Source organism: Drosophila kikkawai, chromosome 2R, assembly GCF_030179895.1.
Source record: "Drosophila kikkawai strain 14028-0561.14 chromosome 2R, DkikHiC1v2, whole genome shotgun sequence".
Classification (NCBI taxonomy): domain Eukaryota; kingdom Metazoa; phylum Arthropoda; class Insecta; order Diptera; family Drosophilidae; genus Drosophila; species Drosophila kikkawai.
This window is the reverse complement of record NC_091729.1, coordinates 22,208,463-22,232,459: the sequence shown is the minus strand read 5'-3', so window position 1 is coordinate 22,232,459 and position 23,997 is coordinate 22,208,463. Positions and strand designations below refer to the sequence as shown.

Sequence of the window (23,997 nt, the reverse complement as noted above, 5' to 3'; positions counted from 1 at the left end):
GCCGGAGCTTTTAGCTGTAACTAATTCAATTCGATTGGAATTTACAGGCTTAGTTGCATGGTTGAAACACTTTTCAGTTTTTCAGTGGAACAACTAGGTGAGTGGGGCATTAGGCAATTTATTTCCATGGTTACGTGTTTTTATAAACTGGCAGGGTATTATAATTCTGACGAGAAGTTTGGAACGTATTCAAGTCAAGAGATTCCCAGCCAAAAATATGGCTCATTGTAAGGTTCCACACAAGGCAGATTTATCTGGAAAAAAAGAATACCCGAAGTGCTTATATTTAAATTTAGATTTGCAAAGAAGTTAGTTCTGCCTCACCAAAGCTCGGTACGCACATCCAAGATGTACCCCTCGGTGGTCAGGTGGACAATGGCAATCCAGTGCAACATCATCTCTGAAGCCTTAATCAAAAATATGCAGTAAATGGCCAGGGCCATGATCAAGCCCGTTGCATCGTTGAATTGGCCCACTTGGCGAATCACAATCACATGCATGAGGATATTCCGGAGAAACTTGAAGCCGCACACCAGTATCCAGGGAGCCAGGTGCAGGAATTTGAAGAAACTATGGCTGGTTAGGAATTTTGGAAGCTTCACCACCGTCGGTAACATGGCCAAGGCGGTCAACAGCAGGGCCCTGATCATAGTTAGCCATATTTCCGGATACCTAAATGCAACGGTGGTCACTAGCTGGCTATTCAAGCGAAGTTTCATCAATATGTCGGGGGCAGCGGTGATTGCCGTCAGGAGAGCGGCTCCATAAAGAAGCTCGGTCAGCAAATAAAGACGGTAACCAATCCTTCGTTCGTCTTAAAAATTTTTAACAAAATTAAAAGCTGAACAAAATATTAGTTATTTGCTTAAGAATTGTATTCCATATCGAAGTTTTTGGAAGAAAGTAGTATCATGGGTTGCTTGTTTGATTTTTTAAATAAATACGATAGACTATTGCTATAAATTCCCAATAATTAATTTACTAATTGCAAGGATATACAAACTTCGGCTTGCCAAATTTAGCAGCATTTCTTTTCGTATATAATTTTGGTTTACTTTTTGGGCAAGTGTTGCCGTAACCTAAATACAGTCAACAGTTTTTATGCCTCGCTGTATTTAGTTTTTAGATGAGGCTCTCGTAAGTAATTTTTTTGGTAATTAAGGTCAAAAATACACAGCAGGATTGCTTTTATTTTAAATAAACTAATTTAATTTTGTAACAAAATATAAAGTAACAGAATGTACGGGGTTTCAAATGTAGTTTAGCTTGTTTCATGTTTCCAAAATAAAGGGAAATTGGTTGCATTTCCAATCTAATTATCTTTGAATTTAATTGAAAGCATTGGCTTTATTGTTAAATAATTTAGAGCTTAATGTCGTTAGGCCAGCCTGTCCCCAAATTGGTTTTGCATGGCAACATCATTGATATGGCAATTGCCACTTCTTCTATTAGATGGCTCGCAGCACTCACACGCAGAGGCACACATACTGGCACTATGTCCTGGCACCCCCACAATATCCTGCTGTTGATCATCAATCACGGCGGCACGCGAACCAGAAAACCCAGCCTGGCTGACAGTGCACTTTTTTTTCCCCCACAAAATCCCCAAAGAGTGGCAGTGGCTGGAGGCGGGTGTGTGTGTGGGTACAACTGGTACAACTATAATTGGCAATTCAAGCAGGAAACAGGCCATTATACTGCTGTTAACTTATTAGCCGGCCAGGGAAACAGCTTTCGGTTCGATCAGCTGCTGCGTCACTGCATCCGGAGCTGTCACCTCCTCGAGTGGCCTCGGACGGAAGTGTCCGTTGCTCTTTTATCGAATATAATTACCCTGCCACCAACACCTACACGTGGGTTCCCCCTTCTCTGAGTCCATGAAACGCATTCAATCTCATGTCCTTTGAGTAGCCCGCGGCGGGCATTGTCTCTGTGCACGAGGTGTTCATCTGGATAAGGCACTGAGACTTAAAAGGGTAGTTGGAAAATAATATTAATTATATTTTTGGTTAATAAATTTTTAATAAATTTTGATAGAGAATAGAAATAGAGAAAAATAAATAGATTTACACCTTATATATTATTATGTTTATGTTATATTTTATTTATTTATATTATTCTCTCTGTACCAATAATCGGCTTAATTACAAATGCAGTAGCCGCAGGAACAGGAGCGTCAGGAACAGAGGTAGGAACAGGCGCAGGTGAACCCCCGAGGCACTGGCATAAATACATGCACTTGAATCATGTCAGAAGCCTGTTAATTACACTAGCAGCCTGCTCAAGGCTACTGTTTTCCCACACCCGGCCTCATCTCACCCATAGCCACCCATTCACGCTCCTAAATAACCAAAGACCGCCCTTAGGCATCACTGTTTATGGCGCCATTAAGCAGCCGCCGAGCGTCTCTGAGCAAATGCAGAATTTGCAATGTTTGCTTGAGAACATAAAATTACAAAATCTTGGGCCCCGGAATTAACACGGCCCAAAATGCCGGGACATGTGCCGATTTCTGATGTGTTCAACGAACGCCCTGGCAGTTCAAACACAATAAAAATTATGCGTGTCATAAATCCAACTGATGAGATTTGCATTTGCTCCCTGGCCCCCCAACCCTGATTCCCTTTTGGCAAAAGTCGTTATGCCATCAAAACTTGAGGGGAGGGGGATGCTGATGGAGATGGTGATGGGAATGGGTATGGGGACAGTGTTTGATATCCAGCGGGTGCCATAATAATTTTCGCCTAATAATGATGCGCGTTATGGCTTGACGACAACAGAGGAACCTTCCTCTCCGCCATAACTTTGCATGTCGCTCTGCCACGACATTGCAGGGAAACAAATGACGCTATTCTGCGTTGGAGTTTCCAAGGCACTTGGAGAAACTATGGGTAACAAGACAGAGACATAGCCAAATCTTAGGCAAGAAAGTATTCAGAATAGGTCTTAGAAGAAACCTATATTCCGAACCTTATAATTCCCAAGTGATTATTCTTTAAATTCTTTAAAATGTTTTAGAATTTATTGTAAAAGGAGACTGCTCCGGGTATACTAATCAATTTTTTTTTCCAGTATCTGTGTGTGCAACAAACTCAATCATAATCTGCGGCCAATGGCATTACCCCAGCTTGGAAGTGCGACGTTGTCATGACAACTTTCCGCCAAGGCAACGAACGCATTGCAATAACTTTTCGTTTCCTTGGCTGCTGCTGTTCCTGGTGCTCCTGCTGGTGGAGCTTCTTTTACAGCTTCTTCCCGGTCTGAATCTTCATCTGGCTTGTGCAGTTGATAATCAGTGGCATTGGCATCATAAACATATCAGCAGGAAGTAGATAAGACACTTGCCACACTCCCACATCCAATACACTCCACTCCGCCCGCACAGTGGCTTAGCTGGCCTCTTAATGGCTGTGCTTGTGTGTATGTGATTAGGCATCATGAGCATAAAAAGAGGGAAATTTCCTACAATGTTTACTCCACACAAACCCAATCGTAGGACTATAAATACATGCAAGCTGGCTCCTTCACTGAAATAAATCGTTTTGAAATCAAGATTACACACTTCAAAGTCAATGAAAATACGTATTACGACGAAGGAGATTTAAAATCAATTCTTTTGGGCATCTAAAAGTATGCAATGGAGTGTCTTAATGTGAGAAAAGAATGCAAGAAAGGTTATATGTAGGTAGGAAAAATATATGAAAAACTATCAATAGGATCAACAATCTCAATTTTTTGCGACAGTGTCCTTCTGAAGTGTGTGTAAGACTCATCGGAGCATTTCGTTTCTGGCTAAGCATGGCAAATTAGGCTTCTGATTGGGGACCCGAAATGCAGCCATGAATAATTTATGTCTTTGCTTATGCCTCTGTGTCCATTCGACAACACCGCAAAAAGTTGTGAGATGGAGGGCAAGCCCAACACTCACTCTGCATAATTGCCTTTAAATGTCTGGCAATTTCAAGAAGCTAAAACATTCAAGTCTTTGTTTTGGCCACACAGAACGATGCACACCGGCACACACCCGGCTGGACTTTGTGCATTTCCCGTCCAGAGCATGTTGACAAGAAATTGCATAATTATGGCTTGCCCGGACAAGCGGTCAGATCAACTCGACCGCAAGTGCTGTCTTTACACGACAAGGACAAAAGGGAGAAAAGCTGCCGGGCCAAAGTGGCAGGGAAATCTAGGAGAAAATCCAGGGGAAAAGCTGGAGGAAAAGCTGGTGGGTGCATGCAGCCAGGGGTTGCATCTATCTGAAGCTGTGGCTTAGCCCCCAGTTAGGAACTCTGGGCCAACGGAGTTTTGGCCGCAGGCAGCAGCTGGAAGCAGCAGCAGAAGCAGCAACCCACCGCAGATGTGGACCTCTGGCTGTAACGGGAAAACAGGTGAGCGAGAAAGGTTACTAACGTGGTCAAGCAGATGTTGTTATACTCTTGGAAAATAAATTTAATTGGTCAATAAATAAAATAAAATAATTTCTGATTTATATCTTTATAAATTTTACTTGATGTCTAAAAGTCTCATTTTTCTTAAACTTAAAAGTTTTTACTTAACCATTTTAACAGAAATATAGATTGAAGTAAGTGTTCTTGGTATTTGTTCAGGGTATGCCGGTTTCCCTGCTCTGCGAGAGTACAAAAAGAACGCGGCCAGGCAACTCAACCGGGTCCTGTGCATATGCATAAGCGGGAAAGCAACGCCTAAGCGGGATCCTGGGACAGCAACTTTCACAATTGAATTGCATAACATGAATGGAAATGAATCGGCAGGCTTTGAAACCGAGAGCTGCTCTTGCGGCTGTCCAATGAAACTAGTTCCACGTAAGAATTTGCATATGCCAAGGATATGCGGTGGAAAGAAACGAGGTACCCAAAAAAAAAATGGTCAATGGGTTTTTAGGGTTTTTTATACCCTTGCAGGATATTATAATTTCAGTCAGAAGTTTGCAACGCAGTGAAGGAGACCTTTCCGACCCTATAAAGTATATATATTCTTGATCAGCATCAACAGGGGAATCTTTCTAGACATGTCAGGAAGAAATCGATTTTTTTGCCAATTTTGCGAAATTTCATAAGGGGTTACGTCATAAAAATTTTTGATTTTGATTAAAAATTGAATTTTAAATGAAGTATGCAGATTTATTAACTGTATAAAATCTTGCACAGAACAGTTTTCCGATTTAAAATTAATGCTGTTTTGGCCGAGTTATGATATTTTTAATTTAAAAAAATCAAGAAGTTTTTTAATATAAAAAATCCGATTTTATAATACAAAATAATATTTTTCCAAGTCAAGGAATCATTTCTGACCCCATAAATCATATATATTCTTGATCAGCATCAAAAGGGGAATCTTTCTAGACATGTCAGAAAGAAATCGATTTTTTGCCATTTTTGCAAAATTTTATAAGGGGTTACATCATTAAAATTTTTGATTTTGATAAAAAATTGAATTTTCAAAATTTTTAAATGAAGTATGCAGATTTATTAACTGTAGAAAATCTTGCACAGAACAGTTTTCCGATTTAAAATTAATGTTCTTTTGGCCGAGTTATGAATTTGTTAATTTAAACAAAATCAAGAAGTTTTTTAATATAAAAAATCTGATTTTATAATACAAAATAATATTTTTCTAAGTCAAGGAATCATTTTGGACCCCATAAACCATATATATTCTTGATCAGCATCAACAGGGGAATCTATCTAGACATGTCCGGAAGAAATCGATTTTTTGGCCATTTTTGCGAAATTTGATAAGGGGTTACATCATTAAAATTAGCAAAACTGGCTAAAAATTTTGATTTCTTAAAATTTTAAATTTGGTATGCAGTTTTTTTAAATTAATAAAAACTAACACAAATCTGCTTTTCGAATCGAAATTAATGCATTTTTGGCTTAGTTATGATATATTTTAATGGTTACAAACTTTGGCTGGCCAAAGTAAGCTTTCTTTCCTGTTTTAAATTAGAATTGAAGCTGCTGTGTCAAAGACTGGTTTATTTATTATAAGAATCACTTGTGTAGGATATTTGGGATAAGAGAATTTAAGAATACTGTAACTGATAGTATTTAAAACCAAAAATCTTTAAATTTCGTTAAAGATTATATCAAATTTTTGAAATATTTCCATTACTTAACCAATGAAACTCTTCTAGTTTTTAAATTATCCAGTCTCTATACCAATGTTAAAGCATTTTTTCCAGACTTTAAAGAGGAAAATTCCTGGGGCAAACCCAGAGCAATTTTCACACTCGATTAGCTGCATTTGTGCACGTGCCAAACCGAACTCAAATAATACACAACAACAGCGCTCGCTGCTGGAAAAATAAAACAAAAAAAAAATATATATATATAACCGTTAGAGAACAAACAGGGAAAATTACAATAAGCGTTTAGATTTTCATTAAAAAAACCAAAAGGGAAAACCTGGATCAAGCGCATGTGTGTGTGTGTGTGTGGCGTTCCAAGAAAACGTTGCCTACTTTGCAGGGCACCGAGTGAAAAGAAGAGTTTAGCACTTGAGACTGCGACAAAGGGGTGCTTCTCGAGGGGGTGGATACCCGACACCCCTTTGCTAAATCCCCCTTCGTTGAGTTCTTTGTTTGGGCTCGCTTTATTCCCTCTTTTTTCTTTTTTATTTGCACTGAGCTGCACACAATAATGAAAATGTTGTGGTTTGTTAAATTCCAACAGCCGTTGCTAGAACACACTTGAGCGCCCACACACACACAGAACGCACACTATACCCAGCTACACTCACTCATACATATGCACGGCTACATTGCATTACTTCCGCCTCAATGGTAATAATTTTAAAATCAATACAATTCAATAAAGTTTTATTACTGACGCTGACAAGGGTGGCGGATTTTCCGCAGAATCCGTCGTTGAGTGTGGTTGGTGAATTTCATGGGTTAAGTCAGAGGAGCGTTGAGCGCTTAACCCATGTCTGCTTTAAGTGAGTGGAGCGGTGCGGGTGTGGCGAGGAAGCTCCACCTGCCGCGGAATCGCTGGCAATTAGAATACGTTTTATAAGCAAATTGCCACTGAACTTATGCGTCAAAGTCCAACGCCCATTTGTATGCAAATGCCACTAAGGAGAGGGAACACTGAGAGAAAATTGTATGCTAAACTTAAGGTGAGTTAAACTATATTTTTTGCTATCTAAAATTGGAAAGCTACTGAAAAAGTCTTTCATACTTTTAAATGAAAAACTAAGGTTTTAAATACAGATTTTTGTCTAGCATTTAATTGCCAGTGCAGGTCAGCGGCTGTCGCTGTCTCCCAGCCACTTTCCCTTCTGATGAATCAAAGTCATAACGTGGCCCGGACCCCGCCCTCCTCCGCCATTCTCGACGGTTACGCATCGTTATGCACAGCGGCAGCGGATGACTGTTATTAAAATCAGTTGTTCGGGAGGGAAAAGTCTTCATTCGGGCAGACACACTGGATGTGGAAGCCTGGATGGAAATGGAGGCTGGCTGGATGGGGACGGACGGAGGATTTTGGCACAGCTGTGTCAGCGCCAACTTCATTATGGAGAAGGGGACGGGCGACGCATTCGTTTAATGTCTTAATTCTGCACTCAGCCAAGTGAAAAATTAAAATGGTGTGCGGCTCCTTTTGTTTTGGAGCGGAATCCTCATTGGCAACAGCAGCAGCGCCAGGTGAGATGAAGTCCTTAAGGGCGCAGCGGTCATAAGTCTAATGTTTGCCTTGTTTAAATATTAATAAAGCCCCGGGGAGAGTGGCCTTAGCCACAAATTGTTAAATTGAAGCTAATAAAATTTGACTATTACGCGTGGCCAGTGTCCATTTTATGGGCCACAAATTTCATGGCGATTAACTGTGATGGCGGGGCATGCATCAAAAGCCCACACCCCACGCATTTACAGTGGATTTATATCAACCTTAAATTTGGATATACAAACCATATGTTAGCCTTGATGGGTAGCTTGAAAATCTGTACTTTGTTTTAAAAATATAAATATTATTTTAAACTTTTTTTTTCAGTTGTAATGTTGGCTATTAAAGCCTCCTTTTGACCACTGTACACCGGTTCGACTTCATTGCGTAATTGTGGCCAAACACTTTGGGGCAAAAGAACAATGGAGCTCGAAAATATTTAAAAAAGAATCCAACAAAAAATCGCGTGAAAAGAAATAAAGTAAAAATTAAAGCGCGCAAAATGCAAATGTGCGGTAAGGAGGGAAAAGCTGCGAGGTAGGGCCAGGGGGAGGAGCAGGAGCACGAGGAGGAGGAGGTGGTGTTGGGGAAAATGGCTCAGCCAAGCGTTTGTGCAAATTATGGTTTAACACCTCATTGAACTCGCTGCGCCAGGATGCCAAGGGGATGCGATGGAATAGCTCCTCTGGAGCTGCGAAAATTTGAATTTGAATATGAATTTCATATTCAAATGAGTTTTCAAAGACTTTGTGTGGCGCCAAACGGGGAATAGAGTTAATTATATATAAATTATGGCTTATTGTTTCCATTCCTGTCTTGCCCAAAATATATGCAAATTGGCCGCATAAAATGCCGTTTAATTGGACACCAGGCCGAGGCTGAGCCAGATCAAAGCGATTAAGGCCAAGCCCGGATGAAAAGCAATGCATAGCCAAGCAGTTTTCCATTGGGCCGATTAAATTAGAAAGCTGGGAAAACCAAGGCGGGAAAAAAGGAAATTAAGAAAGGTTTTTTTAAGTCAATTTTTATTTCATTGTATTTGAAAATTAAAAGAAAATAAAGGATAAGGATTCTGTTGAGGTTTGCTGAGAAATTAATCAATTAAGCTTTATGTTTTTTTAGCAACTGAGTTTAAATACATATTAATTTATATTTTCTGTATATAAATTAAGTACTATATAGTATAATTCCCTAGTAAACAACCCTCTAAGCTCTGTTAAATAATTTCCTTACTGAATAATCCATTTTGCAGCGCCTTGAGCCAGTCGAAGGCCTCACTTTCAGGGCAATTGTTTTGCGGTCGGTGTGCATATGTAAAACCTAATTACAACTAATTAGTATTTGCACAAGTGACAACCTTTGACCCAATGTAAACAATGGACTCTGTGCGGCGGGCAGTCAACAAGCCAAACAAAACCGAGAGGCCGAGGGAGTGACCGAATGCAAATAAACAAAACGCTTTGATTAGAAAATTTCATTACACCAAATCGAACGTTTGCCAATGGCACACACCCACCCAAACACACATGCCGGCACACCACCAGCAAACACACACACACACACAGAAATGCAAATACAATCAGTGCCAATGCAAACAAATAAATGCACAAAGGGGCCTGCAGTTCGGGCTGCAGTTGCCCAAATGCATCAGTTCATTAAAATGCCAGTGCCCCCTGCCAATGCCAACCCCCATCCTGCTGATCCTGATCCTCCAGCTGGTGCTGGTGATGGTGCAGTTTTCCCCCTTGATCCCCTTTCAGTCATGTTTTGGGGAAAAACGCAATTTAATAACGACTGCAAATGAGCAACGCTTTGACCGGCCCCACACACTCTCATCTCTTCCCTCCAAATCCGACATTGGGCCCACTGTGTGTCCTGGGTTTGTGTCAAATTTTATGGCCCAAAGGCGCATATCAAATGAAATCGACAGGCCCGTCCCAAAGCCATTGTGTGTGTGTGTGTGTACACTGGAGAAAATTCAGGAGGCTTTCTGAGTAAAGGTTTAAGAAAATACAAAGTTTAAGGGCTAAGGACTTCTGAGACATATTCTTTTAAGAATTTTAAAAAATAAAGGTTGATTCCTTTATTTAAATTACACACAGAAATATTATATATTTTGAGTTGACATTTAAAAAATACCTCGATTTATTATAGTTAAATACTTTTTCTGTTTATAATCTATAATATGATTTGTCCAGCTCCATATTCCTTTTACTTTTATTAATAAATTTATAAAATCAAGCCTTCAAGGTTTAGTTTTTGCTAGATTTTTCTCTCAATATGCGTGCTTAGGCCAAAGCTGTTGCAGTTTCAGTTGCAGGCTTCACTATAATGGGCCCCAACTCAATGTATTAATGCACCCGCACAGATGACTCAGTTGGACTGGCTATATATGGACAGGATGAACGTCGCAGGCATCACCAAGGGAGCAAATGACGGCTGATCACAGTGCCAGTGGATAATTGCGCCCTGCTATATGCAGCTCCTTGGAGACTTTTGGCCAGAGATCACGGCTTAGATACATTCACATATGGCCATATTTCACTGGCCTCGAAATCGGCCGCGGGCTGACTGCGCACCAGGTGGCCGCAAATATTTTAACACTCAATTAAAATTGCAATGCAAATAATTGCAGCGCATTTAAAGGCTATCTGTCCCGGCAGCTGCATTCGCATTTAATGCATTTTTGTGGTAATGGCAGCAAATTAAGCGGAAATTACAGGGCCAGCCATATCGATATCGATACTCGCCGCCTGGCACGCAGGCAGGCAGGCAGGCAACTGAGCGTGCCGCGTTGCACGTTGCTCAAATTATGTTGATTTATATATAATTTTTGTGTAATTTCATTAAGAAATGCAAATTGCACATTAAATGCTATAAATATTGATAAATGAACGCGAACCATTTGCGGGAATACCAATGAAAAAGTGCAGTTGCACGGCATGCACAAATGAGGAGTTTCGGTGGCTGGAATTAAATTTTCTTTTGAATAATATTTTTATATTATTAAATAATTATTTTCTTTATAAATAATAAAGTTGATTGCAAGCTGTTCTGTATTTTATATAACCATGTGGTATGACCTCCTTAACATTCTCTTAGACCCTAAAAAATTCGCCTTTTACTTCGGCACATATAGAGATCGGTCCTTTAATGTTCGATTTATCGTATGCTGAAATCTCTAAGCGAACTGAATAGCGTCCGGGCTTCAATGGAACGCCAAGACCAATATGTGGATCCAGCTTATAAGATTCCATTATGAATGTAGTCTGCAAAGAATCAATAGTTAATTATACAACAAAATATATAGAGGAGTGTATAAGCTATTCTTACACCCTTCACTCTGATACAATTTTCCGCGATATCCGGTCTGTTTGCTATGTGTTTACTGTACAGGTCGTACCAGATCTGTCTGTGATCGTACAAGACTTTGCAAAGGTCCTTGCTCAAAATATTGAGCGTTGTGGGTTGCCAGGTACTGCGATCAAAATACCGCAAGCTGCCAGCCATCTAAAAGTTTATATTCTAAGTAATCTCTAGAGTTGAGTGAAATTATTAAGACACTCACCTCTATGCGGTCCGATGGCTGGACATCCCATATGAGTGTATGATTGCCGGAAATGGCAACTCCATCATCATCCATAGCAAAGTTCATGTTGCTTAAATCGAATAAGCTGTGCGAGTTGAAGGTTCCTGGTGGCTTGTCGGAGCAGTCGCTGAAGATGCGTTCGTCCTCTAGAAGGAATTCGTACTGAATACCCATGGAAAAGTGCAACAGGTACACTGGGAGGAGCAGTAGTTTCCAAAACAAAAGATATCCACGAATCATCCTTGGTTAAATAAAGTCTATTGAATCGTGAAGCCCTATTTATATGAACTCGATTTTAATGGAAATAATTATTAGTTTGTAGATATGATTAATTATAGAACTCCGATAATTATCTAACGTTAAAGTGTGTCATTTATTAGTTGTAAATGAAAAAACATATAATTTGCAGATTGATTTAAGATAAAACAAGATGAAAGGTTTTATTATTATAATAATATTATACTACCAGAATCATTAAGGTATCGTTAGATTACATTATCTGATTCTAAATCTAATTATAAATTATATATTTAGTTTCCGAGTACCCAGAAAAGGCGTGATTTTTCAAAACTCTAACTAAATTACAGTGGTCGTAGTTATACATAATCTTGAAATTTTTACTATAAATCGGAGACTGCGTTTAAATTTGCAGTTCATTAGATTCAAAATGAGTCGCCGTGCGTCGCAGATATATCAGTTTCTATTCATTTCTCAATTTATTTGTTACTCTACTGAAGTCGAGTATGAGTTTCTCATGGAGGACGGAACGTTCTATAATGAATGCAAGGACGTGCCGGGGGCTCTACCTATGGATGGCTTGTTTGACGTGACCAATCTTAGCCGTACTTTGGTCGAAGATGGTATTCAAATTTCCGGAAATATGACATCTATGTGGTATGGACTTGACTATTCGGATCGCATTCAGGTTTTTAAAGATTTATTATGCATTATCAAGCCGTATTGGATTATAATGTTATTTTCGTTTTAGTTGGAGTTAAGCACTCGGTACTTTGATCGTGGTACCTGGGTTCCAACAATACTAAATATGCTGGTTTACGATCTCTGCAAAATCCTGTACGATCCTAAGCAGCTTTGGTACAAGCCGTGGACTTCACATGTAGTAAATCGAAAGGAAATAGAGAAAGAATGCTTTATGCCTGGTGTATGATATATAGTATTCGCTTTTATACTATCCTTGTTAGTAATGATTATTCTTTTGCAGACTGTTTTCATTTTCGAAACATATACGGCAAACATCATATTTGGAAGTGGCATATACCTAAAGCCTGGTCGCTATTCAATTCGGCTTCAGTATACGGCTTACGACAAGTTCAACATAAAGCGTCCTACTGAAGTCTGCTACGAAATAAGGGGTGAATTTTTTAAGGTCTAATCATATTAAATACATTGTGTGATATCGAAGAACAAGAAACGGGAAAAGAATCTTTGGTTATTGATACAAAGAATAATAAAAAGTATACAAGGCCTAGTAGACTGATTTTTTGAGTTCTAATTGTAAAAGATTTGTGACTATTTTTTTAGCATGGAAAAGATTAAACCTTATCTCCTTTTAATAATATAGTTTAATTTAGTATTTGTTACTGTAATATGTGTTAATTCTTAGCAACTCTTTGGATCGTTTATCTAAGCTTAGTTAAATCAAATAGGTCCTTTATGTTCTGGTTATCAGGTGATCTGTTTTGACAGACTTTAGTACCATGTCCGGTGAGGGCGTAAATACTTCATACATACAGATCTTGGTATTACCTAATGTAACGATTAAAATCTATTTTCAAATTATACGTTTAGTATTTTAATGCCCAGTAAAAGCTTGTAGCTTTCCAATCTCGATCTTAGTAATTATGATTATTAACACAGGTTATATTATTATTATATTATTGAAAAATCGACTATAAAATGGGGTTTTCGTTCGTATTAAAATTCATTCGATTCAAAATGGGTCGCCGTGTGTTGCAAATTTATAAGTTACTGATTGTTTTACAATTTATTTGTTACTCGACTGAAGTCGAGTATGAGTTTCTTATGGAGGACGGAACGTTCTACAATGAATGCAAGGACTTGCCGGGGGCTCTACCTATGGAAGGCTTGTTTGACATGACCAATCTAAACCTTTCCTTGGTCGAAGACGGTATTCAGTTTTCCGGAAACATGACATCTGTGTGGCACGGACTTGACCCATCGGATCGCATTCAGGTTTTAAAAGATTAATGATATATTTTTTGGAGTATTAAATTATAATATTATTTTCTTTTTAGATGACGGGAAGCGTGCAATACTTTGATCGTGGTACCTGGGTTCCAACAATACTAAATATGCTGGTTTACGATCTCTGCAAAATCCTGTACGATGATAAGCAGCTGTGGTACAAGTCGTGGTCCTCACATATAGTAAATCGAAGGGAAATAGAGAAAGAATGCTTAATGCCTGGTGTACGATTTATAGTATTCGCTTTTATAGTATCCTTGTTAATAATGATTATTCTTTTGCAGACTGTTTTCATTTTAGAAACATATACGGCAAACTTCAGATTTGGAAGTGGCATATACCTAAAGCCTGGGCGCTATTCGATTCGGGTTCAGAATACGGCCTACGACAAGTTCGACATAAAGCGTCCAAATGAAATTTGCTACGAAATAAGGGGCGAATTTTTTAAGGTCTAAATACATTGCTTGACATCAAAAGAAAAAGAAATTTGGGAAGAATCTGTGGTTTTGAAGCGAAGAGTAATAAAAAGAATACAAGACCTAGTCGACTGATTTCAAGAGTTTTAATTGTAAAAGTTTTGTGATCATTTTATAACATGGCTAAGATAAAACCTAATCACCTGTTTATAATATAGTTTAATATAGAATTTGTTACTGAAATATGTGTATAAAATATAGTGCTTCAAAATAACTTTTTTGTATCCTTTATCTAAATTCAGTTGGGTAAACTAGGCCCTTTACGTTCTAGGTATCAGGTGATGTGTTTTGACACACTTTGTTGACATCTCTGGCATGGGTATAAATATATCATACATACAGATCTTGGTATTACCTAATGTAACGATTAAAATCTATTTTTAAATTATACGTTTTATACTTTAATGAAGCTTGTAGCTTCCCAATCTCGATCTAAGTAATTATGATTATTAACACAGGGTTATATTATTGAAAAATGGACTATAAAATAGTGTTCTCGTTCGTATTAAAATTCATTCGATTCAAAATGAGTCGCAGTGTGTCGCAGATATATCAGTTTCTATTGATTTCCCAATTTATTTATTACTCGACTGAAGTGGAATATGAGTTTATACCGCAGGACGAAAGGTACTACGAGAAGTGCAAGGACTTGCCGGATGCCCTCGGCATGGAGGAATTATTTGACATGACCAATCTAAATATTGCTATGACCGAGGAAGGTCTCCAATTTTCGGGAAACATGACCTCTACGTGGCTTGGACTTGACCCATCCGATCGGATTCAGGTCTTACAATATTATAGATGAATTATACAGAATTACAATGTTAATTTCCTTAAAGATGGCCACAAGTATCCAATACTTTGACCGTGGAACCTGGGTACCAACTATACTGAATATGCTGATTCCCGATTTTTGCAAATTTCTGTACGATGAAAGGCAATCCTGGTACACATGGTCTTCACATATAATTAATCGAAAAGAAATAGAGACAGAATGTTTCAAAGTGCCGGGAGTACGATTTTTGTTGCATTATATATACTATTTTTTATAATATCCCTGTTAACTGTTATTATTCTTTTGCAGACTGTTTTTATTTTCGACACATATCCGACTAGCTTCAGATTTGGAAGTGGCATATATTTAAAACCTGGTCGCTATTCACTTCAGGTTCAGTTTACGGCTTACGACAAGTTCAACAAAAAGCGTCCAACTGAAGTCTGCTACGAAATAAGGGGCGAATTTTTTAAGGTCTAATCATATTAAATACATTGTGGTTATTGATACAAAGAATAATAAAAAGTATACAAGGCCTAGTAGACTGATTTTTTTAATTCTAATTGTAAAAGATTTGTGACTATTATTTTAGCATGGAAAAGATTCAACCTTATCTCCTTTTAATAATATAGTTTAATTTAGTAATTGTTACTGTAATATGTGTTAATTATTAACAGCTCTTTCGATCCTTTATCTAAGCTTAGTTAAATCAAATAGGTCCTTTATGTTCTGGGTATCAGGTGATCTGTTTTTACAGACTTTAGTACCATGTCCGGTGTGGGCGTAAATACTTCATACATACAAATCTTGGAATTATCTAGTATATTGATTAAAATCTATTTGTAAATTATACTTTTAGTATTTTAATGCCCAGTAAAAGCTTGTAGCTTCACAATCTCGATCTAAGTAATTATGATTATTAACACAGGGTTATATTATTATTATATTATTGAAAATTCGACTATAAAATGGGGTTATCGTTCGTATTACAATTCATTCGATTCAAAATGGGTCGCAGTGTGTCGCAGATTTATCAGTTACTGATTGTTTTACAATTTATTTGTTACTCGACTGAAGTCGAGTATGAGTTTCTCATGGAGGACGGAACGTTCTACAATGAATGCAAGGACTTGCCGGGTGCTCTATCTATGGAAGACTTTCTTGACATGACCAATCTTAACCGTACTTTGGTCGAAGAGGGTATTCAAGTTTCCGGAAATATGACATCTGTGTGGTATGGAGTTGACTATTCGGATCGCATTCAGGTTTTAAAAGATTAATGATATATTTTTTGGAGTATTAAATTATAATATTATTTTCTTTTTAGATGACGGGAAGCGTGCAATACTTTGATCGTGGTACCTGGGTTCCAACAATACTAAATATGCTGGTTTCCGATCTCTGCAAAGTCCTGTACGATGATAAGCAGCTGTGGTACAAGTCGTGGTCCTCACATATAGTAAATCGAAGGGAAATAGAGAAAGAATGCTTAATGCCTGGTGTACGATTTATAGTATTCGCTTTTATACTATCCTTGTTAGTAATGATTATTCTTTTGCAGACTGTTTTCATTTTCGAAACATATACGGCAAACTTCAGATTTGGAAGTGGCATATACCTAAAACCTGGTCGCTATTCAATTCGGCTTCAGTATAAGGCTTTTGACAAGTTCAACATAATGCGTCCAAATGACATCTGCTACGAAATTAGGGGAGAATTTTTTAAAATCTAATCGTAGCAGATTAAGAAAAACTAATAAAATAAATGAACGCTTAATGCATATGCAAATCGGAAGATAACATTATTAGCCAAACTCTTTGGTTTTTAATTATAAATGTAACCAACGCTACGTAATTATAATGATGGATCAAGGCCGATAACTTGCTTAACTTGTGGAACTATCAATAAATAATTACCATAAAAAAACCCCTTGGCTGCTCATCACTTTGGAGAGCCGCCTGCTAACTTATGTAAGGTAATGCCCAGATGACCTCAACTACCAACCGCTGACCTTTGAGCGGCGAACAGAGCTTGTTAGCCTCGTTTGCACAACCCGAAACATCCTCTTGGCCCCTTAACCCCATCACCCACACACATGCACACTCGGACACACTTGGTGTTTTATAACTATTTGGCATTCGAGGCAGCAAGTCGCACCAGCAGTAGATAACGCCCCTTTTTCAACACTTTGAAAAAGTTTAAATATAAATTAAAAAGTTTTCCCATTTTTTGTTGTTGCCGCTACTGCTGCTGCTGCTGCTGGTGCTGGTGCTGCCTCTGTTTTATTTGGTATGTATTTTATGTTCATGCAAAGTGAAAAGTTTGCCGGACGACATCGAACCCCAAAAGGGGTGAGTGAGCCAGCCAGCGGCTTAATGCCGCGGCAACTGTTTAGGCCATTTAATCCCTTACCAATTTCCGCACTCGTTTCATGGGAGAGGGGCTGCCTCTGCCTTGCCCTGATACTTATTAGGCTGACCGGCGATTTATGCAATTCCTTGTCCGCTTCTGGTATTTGCAATACATTATTGCTGTCAGATGAAGTTGTCCTTTTGCAAAATTAATTGCATCCTTTTTGCGGGCGGACCGGCCTGCTAGGGCTACCCGTTGTGGTTCTGTGTGACCGCAAGCAGACTTCAAGGCTGGCATTGTTGTAATATTTTTGTTAGTAAAATGTGGTCAAACTTTGGCAGCCATAAAGGCGCAGCAGCGCAAACAACTCTTCAGGGCCCCAGTCACTACTACTAGAATGTTTGCTTGTGTTTGCTGGCCTGTGGAGTAAGAGGCTTGCCGCAAACATCTGACCGTAATGCAAACGCATTTGCTGCGTGCCACGCTCAAAGCACCCAAAAATGTTGACCATCTCCATGGCGGAAGGACCCGGACCCAATACCTAAAACTACTGCACCCACATACATATACATATATGCATCCTCTCCGATCGTTAGTCGTTGCCCTCAAAAGGCATCGCATTTGGCTGCTTGCGGCTTGCTTGAGGCACTCAACCTTGTGCTGCAGTTCTGAATGCAGGCAAAAATCAGTGAGCGAAAATGCTTTTCACTTTTGTAAGCGTGAGTGGAGACACTTGAAAAAATTTAGAAATATTTTTTGAGAGCTTTAAAAAGGTTAAAAGTATTTAAAGTTAAGAAATTGTATCCTATAAAAGCAGGAAATGGCGCATACTTTATTGTTTAGAGTTAAGAACTTGCTGTCAAAACGTTTATAATATTTTATGTATTTTATTTTAACCCAAACCTAGCTTTTATATTAAAAAAAAACAGAATAACCTTTCAACTTTTAGAATTTATATAAACTTGAAAATATTTCCAGTGTCTCTGCACTAAATGTAATCTTTGGTTGCGGCCATATATCTCCTTTGCAGCGGCTTTACTTTGCCCCTGGCAACCAAAAAGAACCGAAAAAGTGTGGTCGAAAAAAGGAAATTAAGTTCAATAAAAAGAAGCATTCGTAATTTATTAGGGTGAACCAGCTACTCGTCCACCTTCCTCCTCTTCGGTCCTTGCAATATTAAAGTTTTGGCAGAAACCCATTTATTCAGTGAGTGCGAACTGCCATGTAGTAGTTGCTCGTTTCAGTTTGATGGCACCGAGAAGAAGTTATCATTTTGACAAGTTCTTAATATGCAATTCCATTAAGCGGCAAGGCGGCGTTTGGCTGGAGCTGCCTCCAATGATGTCCCACTTTCAGAGCTCCCCCATTCAGTCGCTCATTTATTCGCCCATTCAGTTTGCAGCGAATGAGAAATAGAGGAGCAAAAAATACAAGGAGCAAAGCATAATTGCATTTCGTGGACAATTAATTCCCATTCTATTGCCCATTTCGTCGTAATTTAATTGCAAATTACTTCCCCCCTTTATGTGTGTATTTGTAGACGTAATTGTAGCTTCATTTGCCTTCAGCTTATGCCTGGACACGCAAGGCGTTCCCACTTCCTTAAAGGGCTCCCTTTTCGCTACTTTGTTGGCCATTCATTTGGTCGCTACCAAATTGCAAAACTTTCACGCAGCAGTAAATTCTGGAAAATTGCATGTGAGCTGCTGCTGTGGCTGCTGCTGCTGCTGCAACTTTCCTCGGTGGTCACACAAAATTTATTATTAAAATTCACTCCACTCCATAGGAAGCACTTGAGCATAACATTGAATCTCATTTGACAATTCCGTCCTTCTATTTGTTTTGTGTTTCTTTCATTTTTTCCTGTGTTTTGCATAATTCCAAGCAAAGTAACTCCAGCGGAGTGGAACGACTCGACCAACAGTGGTTGTATTTTTACAAATTTGTTGGAATAAAATAAGATTGAATACAAGTTAAGGAATTATTTTATTTATATTTTTAAGGAGTGGAAATTAATGTTTTTTGAAGATTGCTTCGAGTCTCGGTTGAGTTTTAAGAACTGAAAGTTTATTTTACTAGATTTTTGTATTATTTTTATACCCTTGCAGGGTATTATAATTTCAGTCAGAAGTTTGCAACGCAGTGAAGGAGACCTTTCCGACCCTATAAAGTATATATATTCTTGATCAGCATCAACAGGGGAATCTTTCTAGACATGTCCGGAAGAAATCGATTTTTACATTACATCATTAAAATTTTTGATTTTGATAAAAAAATTGAATTTTCAAAATTTTTAAATGAAGTATGCAGATTTATTAACTGTAGAAAATCATGCACAGAACAGTTTTCCGATTTAAAATTAATGCTCTTTTGGCCGAGTTATGATATTTTTAATTTAAAATAAAACAATAAAATTTTTAAATAGAAAAAATCATATTTTATAATACAAAATAATATTTTTCCAAGTCAAGGAATCATTTCCGACCCCATAAACCATATATATTCTTGATCAGCATTAACATGCGAATCTTTCTAGACATGTCCGGAAGAAATCGATTTTTTGGCCATTTTTGCGAAATTTGATAAGGGGTTACATCATTAAAATTAGCAAAAATGTCCGAAAATTTTAATTTCTTAAAATTTTAAATTTGGTATGCAGTTTTTTTAAATTAATAAAAACTAACACAAATCTGCTTTCCGAATCGAAATTAATGCATTTTTGGCTTAGTTATGATCTATTTTAATTGTTACCTGCAAGGAAATACAAACTTTGGCTGGCTGACTTTTTCAAATGCTTTCCACTGTGCAGAGAAGCCTTCGGTAGGGGCTGTCATGGCTCGGGCGGAAAATGTGGGTGGCAGGGGGCGTTGGTCAGCTGTGTGACACGAATCAAACAAAAGCGTCAACTTTGCACAGAGCAAATGAAAGCGGAAAGGCAAGTGTTGATAGAGGGGGCCGAGTGGGTGGCGGGGCTGCGGAGCGGTTGCTGTGCTTACATTGCCAACAAAGTAGAAAATCCGTAAGAATAACACAAAATTCTCGCTCGCCTTTTTCCCTCCTTTTCTCTCTGTCTCTTTCATTGTCCCGCTTGTTTCCCTCTCTCTCTGTTTCAGTCTCACTCCCTGTTCTTCGATTATCCGGCGACGTCTTTTCTGGTGATTGTGGCACCTGCAAACGAAGCTGCAAGCTGGATGGGCGAAGGGTCGGGGCAAGTGGCATGTGGCACAGACAAAGTAAGCGCCCCAAGCTGCAGTTTGCAGCTGCCTTTGCACTTGGAAAAATGGGATAAAAATATAGTATAGATTATATGGTAGTTTTAAGGGTATTTTATAATTTATAACTACATTTTTGAAGAGAACCTAGCATACTTTTTGGCTATAATTACCAAGGGAAATCCTATTATTTAAGTATATTTTTAATTCACATTTTTTCTTACTGTGTACATGTGCCCCTGTGTTGCTGCTTCATCAGTGGCAATTGTTTAGCTGCGCTTTTTTGGCCATTGGATTCATTTGAAATTTATGCAAATTAAGTACGGCATACAGCAGAGCGGCGCATACTGCAGTTGCATAATCCTTGGGGCGCAAAGGATTTACACTTTTGCTTTTGCCAGATAATTATCTTAATTGCAATTTTCGACGCTCGCTGCTCGCTGCTCTCGACTTCCTCCTTGCTGCTGGGTAAAAGCTGGAAATTTACAATTTAATTAAAGCTGCGCAAAATGTTACCAGCTAAACCAATTAGTCGTTCAGTGTGTGAGTGTAGTTAGCATAACAAATTAAATGGCAATTAATTTGCAAACGCTTTCCGAAAGCATTAATAAATGCAGGCCCCATTCATTATTCGGCAACCTGCACTTGCCGACCGAAACTTTCATTATTTGCCATCGGTTTGGTTTGGTTTTCCCCTTGGCCTGCAGCAGGGTTGCATCATTTTTCAAGCGGCGGCAAATGAAAGCACTTAATCTTGCTCCCTGAACTTTGCCGCAAACTCAACTCAACTCAGCTCTACGCAGCTCAAACCGAAGCCAAAGCAAACACTCTGCACTCTTGTAATTTTAATCAATTCATCTTAATTTCGTTTGAAGTGCACATTAACCTAATGGACAGACAGCCGGGAAGAGAGTTCCGAGGACCCTACACTGCCGCCACCCCCCTGGCCAATAGGTGAGACGGTGCCCTATTAAAATGTTATCTTCTACTTGGGTAGTTGGCCAACAGGATGAAATATAAATACTGAATATATATCTCCGGCTAGGGCTTGGGCTCGGGCTCGGTCTTGTGCTCCTCGGACGTCTTAGGCGGCGGCGGTGGCGGTGGCGGAAATGGTGAGGTGGGCAAAGGTGATGTTTCATTTTCACATTTCCCATTTATCTTGTTTAACCGAGAAGACGCCTCAAGGTGGCTCTGTGGTTCTCCGCCTGGCAAAATGTACAAATGATGTGCAGCTGAGAGAGAGAGATACCGAGAGGTTTCTCTATCTTGGGATAAATCCAAATGAACCTGAGAGATCTCAGGAGATTTAAATATTTTGACTAAAGAGAACAGAAGAATGTTTCTTTAATTAAAAGAAAAACATTTCTAAGATAATTATTTAAAAGAAGCACTCTTATTTAAGGATATTTGCTGTGGAAAATGGAAACCAAACTAATGAGAACTACCAACAACTTACAGCCTGCTGTTTGGGGCTTGGGAAAATATGGAAATTACGGTTGCATTTGTAAGCAATAACAAATCATTTTTTGATTAACTCATGCGTGTCAATTTGACGTAAATCAAATATTTTCCCAACACACACACACACACACACTCACTCAGAAAGACACACTCAGACAGATGCACAAATAGCTAAGAGAAAGGAGTCGCAAGGAAAAATGTGGAGAAAAAAAAAGAGAGGAAATCTTGCCAAGGAAATTGCAGTCAACAACTAAAGAAGCATTTGCCTCCTTATTTGCTTTCCGTCTGAGATTCTTCGCCTCCTTCGACGCCATCGTCCTTCGCCATTCGCCATTCGAGAATTGAACTCACAAAGATGTATGCAAATGCAGCATAAACAAAATTCAGCATATTTATTTCTGAGGAGCGGAGGTAAAACGTATTTTTACGCTTCATTGGAATAAAAAATATATGACTTTCTGCTGAGTAGAGAGGATGCAGGATATGCGGATGCATTGACAACGATTTCCGCTGAGCTTCAGGATGCCATGAAGGTACCAGTATTCCTGTGATCCGCAAAGGAAGCGATTAAGATGCAGCCACATTAGGCAGGCCTCACTGCACTGGTTTCGGTTACCGAACCTGGCCCAAAATCAGATCAAAATTAAATACGCTCGCTGATTAGATAGCAAAGATGATGGCAAAGTACGCCCAACTTGGCCAAAAGGAAAGCGACCCGAACCAGAGCGACGGCAACGTCAAATCTAAATGAGGTTATAATTAAAAAAGTTTTCTTATTTGCCGTTGCTGTTGCTGTTCCTGTTGCTGCTGATGCTGCTTCTGCTGCTGCAAATGAAGAAACAAGTAATTCGCCTAATAACGAGCTTATGTAATTAGCTCATAAACAACACAGAAGCAGGTCCAGCAATTGCAGCCCCCCGAAAAAAAAGTAAAAGCAACAAAAATTCAAGAAAAACAACAGCAGATAGGGAATTGTACAAGTCAAAATGTAATGAAAAAGTTCTGGCAGCGAAAAAAGTTCGAGGAAATTCGAAGGTAAGCTGAAAACGGCGCAAAAACCTGTCGCCTGTCCTTCCGAAAAAGTTCCGCAACGCCCACACCTCCCTATCTTATATATAGATATATATATATGTGGCGATGGGGGAAATGGTAACTGGTGTGTATGTGCAATTTGATAATTCCTACATCGTTAGTCAAGGAAGCCAACTGCTGAGGAAATTATCAAATTGAAATTGGATGGAAAAGGTTGTCAGTTTTGCTAGATTTTCAGTGGCAGGAAACGAAGGAGGTGATTACCAGAAAATATAGAATAGAAAAGAACAGAACAGAGGTAAAAAGTTTAAGGAAACTTAATTGTGAATAAAGCGAAAAGCGAAACTTTCACTAAAAATTGTATCCAAAAACCATTGTTGCTGGGCTATAATCGATTCTTAGGCTTTTGGCTAGGTCAACCGCAGGACCTCCAATTCGAACATAATTAACCACTACAGCGCTCGTTAATGCTCGTTACGGTCTCCTATATCCTGTGGCTCCATGGTTACTCGCCATCATGTGGAATCACTCTTTCATAGACACACTGTCGTCCCCAGTCGCCGGTGGCCTGGTCATCTCATCGGAATCCCCAGGAACCGCAGGCTGTGTGTGTGCGGCCAGCAACACTTCCGCTGACATTTCAATTACCTCCACCACTTAATAACAGAGGGACAGACGGTCAGATGGAAGGGATTCGGGATGGGTAGAACGGGGAGAACAAAGCCTGGTAGCCGCCAGCAGTTGACCAATGCCATTTGGCATGTGTGACTGACTATGACTATGAGACCGGGCAGGCCCTCTCGTGGCGAGTAGCAATTTTTTGATTAATGTGTCTGCTACAAATTACAAAAAACGACCAGAACGGCAGACAATACGTGATACCGAATGCAAAACCCGTTTGCAAGGACAACCCCCCGTTGGGCGGCGCACTGAAATAAAATAAACTTGGCTACTAATGTGGCAACACCCCAAACTAAATCTGCAGCCAACACGATGTGATTTGTGCTTGGGGGAAATTTACTTTATAAATTTCTGGTAAAGTGGCAAAGACAGCCCAGAGTGGTGGCAGTCAAAAATGATTTTCTAATTAAATTGCCAGAGAAGTTGAAACTTTGGCGGAAAAACAAAAATATTTCGTCTTTGGCCCTGGCTTGGCTTTCGCTTTGGCGAAAAACTTTAAAAT

The 23,997-nt window shown here is 39.0% G+C and overlaps 3 protein-coding genes across 3 annotated transcripts; all 3 read left to right on the top strand.

Moving 5' to 3' along the window:
• Window positions 1-13,260: 13,260 nt before the first annotated feature.
• Window positions 13,261-14,013, top strand: LOC108076137 (uncharacterized). The gene is made up of 3 exons (XM_017168865.3): window positions 13,261-13,491; window positions 13,554-13,727; window positions 13,788-14,013. The coding sequence occupies exons 1-3, from the start codon at window positions 13,321-13,323 to the stop codon at window positions 13,956-13,958; spliced, it is 516 nt and encodes a 171-aa protein (XP_017024354.1). The 5' UTR covers window positions 13,261-13,320; the 3' UTR covers window positions 13,959-14,013.
• Window positions 14,014-14,505: 492 nt separating this feature from the next.
• On the top strand, window positions 14,506-15,293 carry LOC108076136 (uncharacterized). Its single transcript, XM_017168864.1, has 3 exons — window positions 14,506-14,763; window positions 14,819-14,992; window positions 15,064-15,293. The coding sequence occupies exons 1-3, from the start codon at window positions 14,506-14,508 to the stop codon at window positions 15,232-15,234; spliced, it is 603 nt and encodes a 200-aa protein (XP_017024353.1). The 3' UTR covers window positions 15,235-15,293.
• Window positions 15,294-15,340: 47 nt separating this feature from the next.
• Window positions 15,341-16,519, top strand: LOC121502871 (uncharacterized). Its single transcript, XM_041776844.2, has 3 exons — window positions 15,341-16,019; window positions 16,082-16,255; window positions 16,316-16,519. The coding sequence occupies exons 1-3, from the start codon at window positions 15,723-15,725 to the stop codon at window positions 16,484-16,486; spliced, it is 642 nt and encodes a 213-aa protein (XP_041632778.2). The 5' UTR covers window positions 15,341-15,722; the 3' UTR covers window positions 16,487-16,519.
• The last annotated feature ends 7,478 nt before the right edge of the window (window positions 16,520-23,997 follow it).

Excerpts from the sequence above, each read along its gene's own strand:
- LOC108076137 (XM_017168865.3), top strand. The coding sequence starts at position 13,321 with ATGGAGGACGGAACGTTCTACAATGAATGCAAGGACTTGCCGGGGGCT. Across the intron at positions 13,492-13,553 it reads ACCCATCGGATCGCATTCAG|ATGACGGGAAGCGTGCAATA; the intron begins GTTTTAAAAGAT and ends TTTTCTTTTTAG. Across the intron at positions 13,728-13,787 it reads AAGAATGCTTAATGCCTGGT|ACTGTTTTCATTTTAGAAAC; the intron begins GTACGATTTATA and ends ATTCTTTTGCAG.
- LOC108076136 (XM_017168864.1), top strand. The coding sequence starts at position 14,506 with ATGAGTCGCAGTGTGTCGCAGATATATCAGTTTCTATTGATTTCCCAA. Across the intron at positions 14,764-14,818 it reads ACCCATCCGATCGGATTCAG|ATGGCCACAAGTATCCAATA; the intron begins GTCTTACAATAT and ends ATTTCCTTAAAG. Across the intron at positions 14,993-15,063 it reads AATGTTTCAAAGTGCCGGGA|ACTGTTTTTATTTTCGACAC; the intron begins GTACGATTTTTG and ends ATTCTTTTGCAG.
- LOC121502871 (XM_041776844.2), top strand. The coding sequence starts at position 15,723 with ATGGGGTTATCGTTCGTATTACAATTCATTCGATTCAAAATGGGTCGC. Across the intron at positions 16,020-16,081 it reads ACTATTCGGATCGCATTCAG|ATGACGGGAAGCGTGCAATA; the intron begins GTTTTAAAAGAT and ends TTTTCTTTTTAG. Across the intron at positions 16,256-16,315 it reads AAGAATGCTTAATGCCTGGT|ACTGTTTTCATTTTCGAAAC; the intron begins GTACGATTTATA and ends ATTCTTTTGCAG.